Below are 12,407 nucleotides of genomic sequence, written 5' to 3'. Positions count from 1 at the left end.
CCGGGCGTGGTGGCAGGCGCCTGTAGTCCCAGCTACTCAGGAGGCTGAGGCAGGAGAATGGCGTGAACCCGGGAGGTGGAGCTTGCAGTGAGCCGAGATGGCGCCACTGCACTCCAGCCTGGGCGACAGAGCGAGACTCTGTCTAAAAAAAAAAAGAAAAAGAAAAAGAAAATCCAGGCTTTTGTAAATATACTCTGTTGGTGAGAAACACATGGATATGTGCTAGTGGAAATACCAAACAATACAATCCTTATGGAGGAGAAGTTGGCCTATCTAGTGACATCGAGCAAAATCACACTTGCATTACCCTTTGTTCCAGCATCCCCAGTTGGAGGAATAGATTCTAGAGAAACCTACCAAGAATACAGAAGTCATATGCACAGGCTGTTTACTACAGCAGCCTTTATTATTACAAGATATTGGAAACACCCCAAGTGTTTATCAAGAGAGGACTGACTCAATAAGCAATGATCCAGCCTCACGATGGAGAGCTATGTAGCTGTCAGAGAATGAGGAGGCCAGGCGTAGTGGCTCACATCTGTAATCCCAGCACTTTGGGAGGCTGAGGTGGGTGGATCACCTGAGATCAGGAGTTTAAGACCAGTCTGGCCAACATGGTGAAACCTCATTTCTACTAAAAAATAGAAAAATTAGCCAGGCATGGGTGGTGCACACCTGTAGTCCCAGCTCGGGAGGCTGAGGTGGGAGCATCTCTTGAACCCAGGAGGTGGAGATTGCAGTGAGCTGAGATTGGGCCACTGCACTCCAGCTTGGGCAATAGAGTGAGATTCCATCTCAAAAACAAAAAAGAATGAGGAGGATCTTTCCATACTGCTGTGGCCTTCAGGATATTATATGTTGTTACGTGAGGAAAGCTAGGTAGAAGAAAGCGTGCACTAGAGCTACTTTTATCTAAGAAAGAGCTGCAGTGAGCTATGATTGTGCCACTGCACTCCATTCTGGGCAACACAGAGACCCTATCTTAAAATAAAATGAAAAATAAAAATAAAAGCAACAGAGGAAGGCAGGGAGGCAGGCAGGAGCGATGTGGTAGAAAAGATGTTTCTGAAAGATGAGGCAGCAGTGGAGTCAGAGAGATTCCACGTGTGAGAGGGACTGCTCCCCATCCTGGCTGTCTTTGCAGGGGTCCAGGAGCCCAGGAGTGCAGGCAGTGTCTAGAAGCCTGAGTGCTTGTGTGTGCGTATTGGTCCGTTTTCACAAAGCTCATAAAGACATACCCAACACTGGGTAATTGATAAAGAAAAAGAAGTTTAATGCACTCACAGTTCCACATGCCTGGGGCAGCCTCAAAATCACGGTGGAAGGTGAAAGGCACGTCTTACATGGTGGCAGGCAAAAGGAAAATCAGAACCAAGCGAAAGGGTTTTCCCCTTTTAAAACCATCAGATCTCATGAGACTCATTCACTACCACAAAAACAATATGGGGGAAATGGACCCCATGATTCAATTATCTCCCACCGGGTCCCTCCCACAACACATGAGAATTATGGGAGCTATAAATCAAGATGAGGTTTGCGTGGGGGCACAGCCAAACCATGTCAGTGTGTACACAAACATACATACATATTTCCTTATACAAAAAAACAAAAACAAAAAAACAAAAAACCCCAGCTCTCTAGGTACCTTAGGATGAAAAGATCCATCTAAGTCTGAATCTCTCCCATAAGACCTCCAAAAAAACATACAGAAGAACCAGGAGAGAAAAATAAAACCACCCTTAACCAGCCTACAGCATGACCTGAAGACAGAGAACGCTGGAAGCTTTGAATTACATGGAAGTACAGAGATAAACCCTCAAGTCCAGCAGACAGCCCCTGAGCCACCCCATGGGGAGGTAAGCAGAGAGCACCCAGGACAGCATGGGGCGAGGAGGAATGAGGTGATGGAAGGCAGGGTGCAGTCCCTCCACAAGGAGCAAGAAAATCCTAAAAACAGATCTGAAACCTGAAAATGAGAAACTGATGGAAGAGACCAGTATGTGCGCAGGACCAGAGGAGTTAGTCTCCAGAAGGTGCTGCATTTAGAAGTGGGAAGCATCGGCCAGGCGCGGTGGCTCAAGCCTGTAATCCCAGCACTTTGGGAGGCCGAGACGGGCGGATCACGAGGTCAGGAGATCGAGACCATCCTGGCTAACACAGTGAAACCCTGTCTCTACTAAAAAAAAATACAAAAAACTAGCCAGACGAGGTGGCGGGCATCTGTAGTCCCAGCTACTCGGGAGGCTGAGGCAGAAGAATGGCGTGAACCTGGGAGGCGGAGCTTGCAGTGAGCCGAGATAGCGCCACTGCACTCCAGCCTGGGTGACAGAGCGAGACTCCGTCTCAGAGAAAAAAAAAAAAAAGAAAAAACTAGCCGGGCAAGGTGGTGGGCGCCTGTAGTCCCAGCTACTCTGGAGGCTGAGGCAGGAGAATGGCGTAAACCCGGGAGGCGGAGCTTGCAGTGAGCCAAGATCCGGGTACTGCACTCCAGCCTGGGCCACAGAGCGAGACTCTGTCTCAAAAAAAAAAAAAAAAAAAAAGAAGTGGGAAGCACCCTTGATGTGGAAACCGAAAGTCCTGCAGAAACAAGAGAAAACCACAAAAGACAAAAACTACCAAAAAAAACAAGCTTTCCTTTCACCCCCAAGATTTATGCCCCTTATTTTTGTGCCTGTGAGTATGGTATCTTCCTTGGCCAAAAAAAAAAAAAAAAAAGACTGCGGCCGGGTTCGGTGGCTGATGCCTGTAATCCCGGCACTTTGGGAGGCTGAGGGGGGCAGATCATTTGAACTTAGGAGTTCCAGACCAGCCTGGGCAACATGGCAAAACCTCTTCTCTACAAAACAATTAGAGCTGGGTGCAGTGGCACGCGCCTGCCGTCCCAGCTACTTGGGAGGCTGAGGCAAGAGAATCGTTTGAGCCTGGGACAGCCAGGGTAACATAGCAAGACCCCCAGGAGTTTGAGACCAGCCTAGGTAACATAGCAAGACCCCTTCAATACAAAAAATAATTTAAAAAAAAAATTAACCAGGCGTGGTGGTACGTACCTGTAGTCCCGGCTACTCAGGAGGCTGAGAAGGAGGATTTCTTGAGCCCAGGAGGTCAAGGCTGCAGTGAGCTATGATTGTGCCACTGCACTCCAGCCTGGGCAACAGAGCGAGACCCTATCTCAAAATAAAATGAAAAATAAAAACAAAAGCAACAGAGGAAGGCAGAGAGGCAGGCAGGAGCGATGTGGTAGAAAAGATGTTTCTGAAAGATGAGGCAGGAGTGGAGTCAGAGAGATTCCACGCGTGAGAGGGACTGCTCCCCACCCTGGCTGTCTTTGCAGGGGTCCGGGAGCCCAGGAGTGCAGGCAGTGTCTAGAAGCCAAGAGTGGCCAACAGTCAGCAAAAAGATGAGGGCTTCAGCCCCGCAAACCACCTCATCGAACTAAATTCTGCCAACACCTGAAATGAGTGTGGACAAGGATTCTTCCCCTAGAATCTCCTGAAGGAAGTCCAGCCCCACTAACACCTTGGTTTCAGCCTCGTGGAATTCTAAGCAGAAGCCAGCCCCACTGTACCCAGACTTTGACCCACAGAACTGTGAGATGGTATGTTTGTGTATATTGAGTAAATAAATGTATAGTAATTTGTTAACACAGTAATAGGAAACAAATCAGAGATTGATTGATTGATTGATTGATTTGAGACAGGGTTTCATGCTGCTGTCCAGGCTGGAGTGCAATGTCACAGTCTCCACTCACTGCAACCTCCACCTCCCAGGCTCAAGCAATTCGCCCACCTCAGCCTTCCAAAGTGCTAGAATTACAGGCATGAGCCACCGTGCTCGGCCTAGAGTTCTATTTAAAACTACACTTCACTATACAAAGAGAAGAGTGTGCTATTGAATGAAAAAACCTAAGATACCACCCCAGACTTCATCTCTGCCTTCAGCTGTTATTGATAGTCCAGAAAAACAAGACATCACACAGTAAATAGAAAAGAAGGAAAGAACAGATGTGTCTAACCAAAGCTACTAGAAGAAACAGAAAATAAAAATCAAAACATTTCAGTGAAGAAAATTCTCCCCGAAAGCACAAGCTCACAGAACCTAGCCAGCAGATTAAAAATGTAACACAAGGCCGGATGCAGTGGCTCACACCTACCCCAGCAGTTTGGGAGGCTGAGGCGGGAGGATTGTTTGAGCCCAAGGGTTCAAGGTTATAGTGAGCTATGCTCGTGCCACTGCACTTCAGCCTGGGTGACAGAATGAGACTCTTAAAACTAAAAACTAAAAAATAACCCCAATTAGAATACATTTGAATAAAATGTTCTTAAACAGGCAGTCACAGGTATGAACATTTCTAATCCAAAATCAAAAAACTGAGAAAGGGACAAAAAAATCAAGATACGAAATAGGACATTAATGAAAAGAAAGGAAAAAATACTAGAAATGTAGACCTAATTCAAGATATTTACGTGAGAATGAATTCAACTGGAAATATAACAAGGAGCATTAAGCATTAAGAAAAAACATAAAAATAGCCAAGAAGGGCCAGGCATGGTGGCTCACACCTGTAATCCCAGTACTTTGGGAGGCCCAGGCAGACAGATCACAAGGTCAGGAGATCGAGACCATCCTGGCTAACATGGTGAAACCCTGTCTCTACTAAAAATACAAAAAATTAGCCGGGTGTGGTAGCGGGCACCTGTAGTGCCAGCTACTCGGGAGGCTGAGGCAGGATAATGGCGTCCAGGAGGCAGAGCTTGCAGTGAGCCGAGATCATGCCACTGCACTCCAGCCTGGGTGACGGAGTGAGACTCTGTCTCAAAAGAAAAAAGCCAAAAAAATAAAAAACTAAGGAGGTTAAAGAGGCAAAAAGGTTTTGTTTTGTTGTTTTGCTTTTGAGACAGAGTGTCGCTCTGTTGCCCAGGCTGGAGCGCAGTGGTGCGATGTCAGCTCACTGCAATCTCCACCTCCCAGAGTCAAGTGATTCTCCTGCCTCAGCCTCCTGAGTAGCTGGGATTACAGCGTGCCTCACTAGGCCGGACTAATTTTTGTATTTTTTTTTAGTAGAGACAGCGTTTCACCATGTTGGCTAGGCTGGTCTTGAACTCCTGACCTCTGGTGATCCGCCCGTCTCAGCCTCCCAAAGTGCTGGGATTACAGGTGAGAGCCACCGCAACCAGCCCAAAGAGGCAAAAAGTTTTATGCTCGGCAAGATCCTTTGGCTGCCAGGATGGTGGTGGGGGCAGGGAGGAGTGGGGAGGACCCTGAAGATGGCCAAGGAGCCATCATGAGGATCAGGAAACCCAGACAGCACAGAGAAAGCTCCAAAGGCAGCGCATGTAACTCTCACCGCGGGCAGAATCGCACTCTCCCTGACTCCGGCCTCACTCCCTTTCTCCAGCTGCATCTGCCCACTCTCTGCTCCTAGAACACGCTGACCTCTCTCCTGCTTCAGGCTCCATCCCAGTGCTCCTCCTCACGCCACCCAGGGCTGGTTCTCTCTCTCTCAGTTCTCCCAGAAGTCTCTACCTCCAGGAGAACGTCCCTGTCCCCGACCTGTGGTAGCCCAGGTCCTTCTGAGGTTCCCAGTCTGGGTGCTTGTTTCATGGGCATGCTTTGTGGAAAGCACTTTATAGAAATGAATCAAGTTGTGCATTTGTAATGTGTGCACTTAATCATCTACAAAAATAAAAACAAAAACGGAGTTGTCTCGCTCTGGTATTCTCTTCACAGTACTGACCACTCCTCGATATTCTCTTGCTTATTTCTCTGCTGTGTTATTTCTTACACACACACACCCACACGCGCACACACATACATGCATGTACACACACACAACACACACACTGGGAGACAAGCTCCACAGTGACAGGGACACATCTGTCACTGTGAATGCTCTGCCTGCCAGCATCAGAACAGTGTGTACCACACTGCAGGCACTTAATAAGTGCTTTCCAGCCTGGGCAATATGGTGAGACCCTGACTGTCCAAAAAATTTCATAAAGTAGCCAGGTGTGGTGGTGCACACCTGTAGTCTCAGCTACTCAGGAGACTGAGACAGGGAAGATGGCTCGATTCTGGGAGGTGGAGGCTGCAGTGAGCTGATTGTACCACTGCACTCCAGCCTGGGCGACACAGAGAGACCCTGTCTCTGAAAATAAATAATAAATGCATGCATGCCTGCTGTGTAAAGTGTAGAGGGCTGCCTGGCTTCCCACAAGGTGTAGGGATGCCTGGATGGGGGTCTCACCCATCTCTGGACAGCTGGGCATGGGGGGCTGCACCTGGGCCTCACCTTCCTCTGCATCTTCTCCAGCAGCTTGCTCTTGGCCCGGACTTCCTCCTGGATGGAGTCGTAGACATTGAGCAGCACCCAGTCCCCGCTGTCTTCATCCGAGTTCTGCAGGGCAGCCACCAGCTGCTTCCTGCGCTCGTCTGCGTAGCGCTTACGCCGCTTGTGCTTCTCCTTCAGGTCCTTGTTCTTGGCCTGCTCTCCACCCACCACCTGCTGCTCCAACAGCTGCAGACTGCCGGCGCAGAGGAAAAAGCAAACAAGAAAATATCTGCCCGTCACTGAGCACGTGCCATCCAGCAGGCTCCAGGCTACGCGTGAGCCCACCAAATCCTTCCAACAACCCCACTTCACAGAGAGGGAAACCGAGGCTCGGCGACAGGACGCTGCTTGCTCAGGGTCACAACCAGGACTTCTGCCCAACTCCCTGCCTGTGCATTCAACCACAGTGGTGGGTCAGGGCGGGAATCTTCCTGTGGACTCAGCTAACCCACCCCTGACCTGCGGACTTCCCACGCTGGTGCTCCCTGCAGCTGAGCAGATGCATTCTGTGTCTGAGGCCATTGGCATGATGAGAAGAACCCTGAGTTGTGAAAAATGTTCAAAGCATTCAATGCACAATATTTAATCAGGCAGGGACACGCACAATACATTGTTAAGACTATTATGTCCAAAATGCTCAAAAATGGTTAGAGTTTTGTCCTTTAAACGTACAAATTTTAGGCTGGGTGCAGTGGCTCACGCCTATAATCCCAACACTTGGGGAGGCTGAGGCAGGTAGACTGCTTGAGCCCGGGAGTTTGAGACCAGCCTGGGCAACATGGAGAGACTCCATCTCTACCAAAAAATAAAATAAAATAAATTTTTAAAAATCAATAAAAATGCACCAATGCAAAAAAAAAAAAAGATACAAATTTTAAATAACTATAGAGAAAAGCTTATGGGAATTTCCACCTCCCACTGTCTAATGAAGCAACACAAAAATTTTTCAAACTCTGCCTCTTTCCAAAGGGAGTGAGTAGCCCAGAGGCTTGATAAGGATTCACAAAAGGAGGAGAGGATCATGCTCATGAAAAAAAATGGAACTTTGCAACCCGAGCAGCCAGGCTCTAACCACTTCAGGCTCCATGGCAGCCAGTGCAAAAGGAACCACGTCCATGTCACTGCTCTGTTTAAAATCCTGCTGTGGGGCTGGGTGCAGTGGCTCACGCCTGTAATCCCAGCACTTTGGGAGGCCTAGGCAGGCGAATCACTTGAGGTTAGGAGTTTGAGACCAGCCTAGCCAACGTGGTTAAACCCCATTTCTACTAACAATATAAAAATTAGCCAGGTGTGGTGGTGCACACCTGTAATCCCAGCTACTTGGGAGACTGAGGCACGAGAATGGCTTGAACCCAGGAGGCAGAGGTCGCAGTGAGCTGAGATCATGCCACTGCACTCCAGTCAGCCTGGGTGATAGAGCAAGGCTCCGTCTCAAAAAAAAAAAGAAAAAGAAAAAGAAACAAAAAAATCCTGCTGTGGGTGGAGCCCAAGCACCCAAGGAGGGCACACAGGGTCCTCCCTCCAGCTCCCCTGCACCCCTCCCCCGTTCACTCCAGCTTTCACTCACTGTTTGCACGTCTCCAAATGCCCAGGCCTGGTCCCACCTTTGCAGATGCTGTGCCCTTTCTCTAGGATGCCACCCCTGCAGCAAACCTTATGCAGGTGTCTCCACTTCTGTGAAGCGCCCCCCCACCCCAGCCTTCCCTCCACAGGACACTGTGAAAATAGCCAGGACACGTGCCAAGTGTTTACTGCGTGCCTGGCGCGGGGCTGCCACATTGCAGGCAATGCCTCGTTTTGACCCTCACCACAAGCTTCTCACACTGAGACTACTGATATCGCCCATTCTGAAGATGCGCAGCGAAGGCATAGAGAGGTTTCAAGTTGGCCCGAGATGGCAGAGCTAGTGGAGGAGGCAGGCTGGGAACTGCTAGAGAACAGGACCCTCTTGGCTCTGCCTGTTCCCTGCCCTGGCCTGTGGGCCCTTGGGACTGGGGCAGCAGCTTGCTCATCCTTGCGTCCTATGCCCAGCACTCAGGAGTCATTCAGTTAGTCTTTGAACTGTGGCCTCTGGGACTGGGTCTCCCCCATTGAACCCCTGGATGACTGTGGCATGGAGGTCGGGCTGACATCTTTAACAGAAGTGAGAGCCGAGGCTCAGAAAAGTGAAGCAACCTAACAAAGTCACACGGCAAGTGAGGAAAGGCCAGCTCCCCAGACGGTCTCAGAAAGTGCCTGGGGATGACTTGTCCTGTGGGTGAGCGGGTATCACATCAGGGAGGGCACTGGAGGCCAGGGGGCTGAGGGCTTGGCTGGGATGGGAGAAAAGCCTGCGACACTCTGCCCCGGGATTCCTGAAACCTGAAGGCCAGCAGGCCTGACAAGGGATGCTGGTGGCAGCCTGTGTGGCTTCCAGAGCAAAGCCCTGCCCGCCCAGTCCCCACTGTGCCTGGAGAGGAATCAGGGCCGCCCTGCCACATTAGAAGGGAGAGCTGGGAGGAAGCTATGGCACCCCCACCTCCATCCTGGAACGTGGCCCCTTCCCACCCCACCGTGGGGTCCCGCTGGCCCCATGCTCTGCTGCTTACCGGGCCAGCACCTGCTGCTGGTCCACGACGGGCAGCGATTCATCAGTCAGCACGGCCACATCCGTGCCCACGCTCTCCCTCCTCACACTGCCTGTGGCCGGCAGGGACTGAGGCTGAGCCACCACGGACACTGGGGCCTCAGTCTCCAACCACACGCCAGGCTCTGCTGTCGGCACCACCTCCAAGGCGACTTCGGAGGCCAGTTCTGCCTCCTGAGTGTAAAGAGAAACCCAGGTGGAGGTGGGAAGGCCACCCCCTCCCCCACGCCCGACGTCTCCCAGGCGGCTCAGTCCCAGATGGGGCCTTTCTGCCTGCTGCAGCCCCGACAGATCACCTCCAGCTCAGGGACACCAGTGACACAAAAACACGCCCTGTTGAGTTCTTACTGCCGCTATTCCCACTGACACCCCCACGCTGGGAGGAAAGCTCCCAGCTTTCTCTCTCACCTCCCACAATCCAGTCTCCACAGGCAGCCAGGGCCATCTTAAAATAGAAACTGATCACAGCCCGTTCCCGATGAGCCCCGCGTGACTTCCCGTCGCGTTAGCAGCAAAGTCCACTTTCCTCTCTGCCAGCTCCCTGCCTCCACGGCCTCCCCACCACCCTGGCCTCCTTTTCCATCGCTGAGAAAGTCAAGGTCTTTCCAGCCATAGGACCTGGGCACTTGCTGTCCCCTCTGCTTGCTGCTTCCCCCCGTCCCTCCTTCACGACTGGGTCCCATCTCAGGGTCACTTCCTAGCCAGGGCTGCCCCGGCCGCTCCATCTACGCCCTGCTGAGAGTCTGCTGCAGGCCCTGTGCCCAGCCCACACTTGAGTCTAGATTGTCTTCTTCTCTATAAATGTGGGGAGATTTAAAGCGTCCTCTCGCTCTCCTGGGGTGTTCAAACTGGGTTCCCTGGTGGTGTCTTAGGGGCTACCAGCCCCGACCTGCAGCCCTTGTCCTTTACATACACTGGGCCTCAGTTGCTTTACACAAAGGGCACCAAGGCTGAGGAAGGTTTGAAAGCCACCATCTAGAACAACAGGCCTCTTTCACTCCATAAGAAGATGATGGTTCCTCCCACTGCATACTGCCTGGTCACGGGCCATGGGCCACAAGCCCGGGGAAGGCTGGGGTTGTTGTTCTCAGCTTATGGATGAGGAAACTGAGGCGCAGGGAGGGAGAAGACAAGCTGCAGTTTCCCAGGAAGTTGAAGAGAACCCTGTCCCCAACACGGAGGCCGAGGGAGGTACTCACAGGCCTGGGCGGGAAGTCATCAGCCGCCTCGGCTTTGGGTCTGGCATCCCTGGGCTCCAGCAGGTCTGTCAGCACGGGGGCCTGGGAGGAGAGAGGGGATGGGGGAGGAAGAAGGCTGATTTGGGCCAGAACCATCCTCTACTCCCTTACCCCTGGCCTCACTTCAACTCCCCAAGGCCTCCCACCACCCCCCACCCTCCCCTGCCTGTCACTCCTGAGAGAAGGAGCACAAAGTGGGGGAAGAGATGAGGGAGAGAACAGGGAAGAGAGGAAACGGGACAAGGGCTGAGGTCAGGGCGTGTGGTGGGCTCCTGCTGTGTGCCAGGAGCATTGCCTGCATCCACTCCTCTGAAGCATCCTCGTTTTACAGATGAGGAAACCGAGCCCAGAAAGGTCACACACCAAGGAAGTGGTAGACCTGGGATCTCTCTCTCTAAATACACACACAGACACACACACACAACCACACACACACACACAGGAAAGGAAAAGAAAGCAGAGAACAAAAAGAGAAGAAAATAGGACTCTTTTTTTTCTTTGAGATGGAGTCTCACTCTGTCACCCAGGCTGGAGCACAGTGGTGTGATCTTGACTCACTGCAATCTCCGTCTCCCAGGTTCAAGTGATCCTCCTGCCTCAGCCTCCTGAGTAGCTGGGATTACAGGTGCACGCCACCACACCTGGCTAATTTTTATATTTTTAGTAGAAATGGGGTTTCACCATGTTGGCCAGGCCGGTCTTGAACTCCTGGCCTCAGGTGATCCACCCACCTCGGTCTCCCAAAGTTCTGGGATTACGAGAGTGAGCCAATGTGCCTGGCCAAAAGGAACATTTTTTAAAAACAAGAGGGTTGTTGAAAAGGGAGATGTTGGTCAGGGGGCCAGATGAAGAGCAGTGTCCCAGAAGCCTCACGGTCACTGAAAGGTGGCTGGATTCCCACAGACCCCCCACCCAGCTCACTACGGAGCTCACGAGTCAGTGAGTGTTGCCCAAGGCTCCGTCAGGCCCGGACACTCACTGTAACCATGGCAACTGGGCAAACGCCCTGTACAGCTGTCACCCCATCTGCAGAACAGGTGCCCACCTGGCCTAACCTTGCACCTCGACCCCAACTTTCTTATTGAATTACAGAGCATGAGACAGAGCTTCTCCTTTCCCAACCCCTGGACACCAGTGCCCCTGAACCAGCCACCAGTGCCAGAGCCACAGCAGACACAGTGGAGCCACGGCTTGGGCAGCAGAGGCCGTGTGTGTGAACAGGTGTGGACAGTGAGCTCCAGACCCCGGGCAAGCTCTGCCTGCTCAGTGTTCGATGGCACCAGGCATGACATCAGCTACCTGCACGGGGACCTTGGGGATGTCTGCCTGGGGTGCGTCTGTCCTGGCCACGGTGGAGGAGAGTCTGGCCAGCTTGGCTTCCACCTCGGCAAACGGGTCCCGCAGGCCTAGTAACCCCTGCAGGGGCACCTCCTGCGGCTCCTCTTCCGGGAGGTGGTTCTGTTCCCCCAGCTGGTGCCCAGCGGCCTCCTGCCCGAGGCACTCATCCAGGAAGTATCTTTTCCTGGACTCCACAGTGGGCATGGAGACCTCCACGTTGGGGGGCTCCTCGGGCCCAGGGAAAGCCTCAGACACAGAGGTTTCTTCGAGCGAGGATGACTCACTGGAGCCCAGAGAAATCCCAGACCTGGAGGGTTCCACATTGGGCAGCTCCGCAAACCTGGAGGAAACCTCAGTCTTGGAGACGTCGTCACTGGGCAGAGCGTCGGTCGTGGAGACCTCGGGTTTCACCACTGTCTCATACTGGAAAGCAGGCGGGTACTCAGAGCTGCTGGCAAACTCGGCCCTGGACATGACCTCAGCCTTGTAGAGGACTTCCGCCTGCAGGACAGCCTCTGCAAAATGGAGAACTTCCTTCAGGTTTTTAAAGGATCAGAATGAGAGACCCTTCCACAGAAGGCGGCCCCAAGCCCAGTGTTTCGTTTCTTTTTTTTTTTTTTTTTTTTGAGACGGAGTCTCGCTCTGTCGTCCAGGCTGGAGTGCAGTGGGGCAATCTCGGCTCACTGCAAGCTCTACCTTCCAGGTTCATACCATTCTCCTGCCTCAGCCTCCCCAGTAGCTGGGACTACAGGCACCTGCCACCATGCCTGGCTAATTTTTTTGTAGTTTTAGTAGAGACGGGGTTTCACCGTGTTAGCCAGGATGGTCCGATCTCCTGACCTCGTGATCCGCCTGCCTCGGCCTCCCAAAGTGCTGG

The 12,407-nt window shown here is 52.1% G+C and overlaps 1 protein-coding gene across 3 annotated transcripts in view; it reads right to left on the bottom strand.

Annotated features, from left to right (window-relative positions):
* Positions 1-12,407, bottom strand: part of KIF17 (kinesin family member 17) — a 59,193-nt gene that overhangs the window by 12,983 nt on the left and 33,803 nt on the right. For all 3 annotated transcript variants that reach the window (XM_023219769.1, XM_023219771.2, XM_023219770.2), the window contains exons 8-11: positions 11,492-12,045; positions 10,154-10,234; positions 8,917-9,128; positions 6,290-6,521 (exon numbers count right to left, since the gene is read on the bottom strand). In XM_023219769.1, coding sequence (XP_023075537.1) covers positions 6,290-6,521; positions 8,917-9,128; positions 10,154-10,234; positions 11,492-12,045 — 1,079 coding nt within the window. The remainder of the gene's footprint in view (positions 1-6,289; positions 6,522-8,916; positions 9,129-10,153; positions 10,235-11,491; positions 12,046-12,407) is intronic.

Source organism: Piliocolobus tephrosceles, chromosome 1 (genome assembly GCF_002776525.5).
Source record: "Piliocolobus tephrosceles isolate RC106 chromosome 1, ASM277652v3, whole genome shotgun sequence".
In the NCBI taxonomy this organism is placed as follows: Eukaryota; Metazoa; Chordata; class Mammalia; order Primates; family Cercopithecidae; genus Piliocolobus; species Piliocolobus tephrosceles.
The sequence above is the reverse complement of the archived record's forward strand: the minus strand, read 5'-3'. Positions and strand labels throughout refer to the sequence as shown.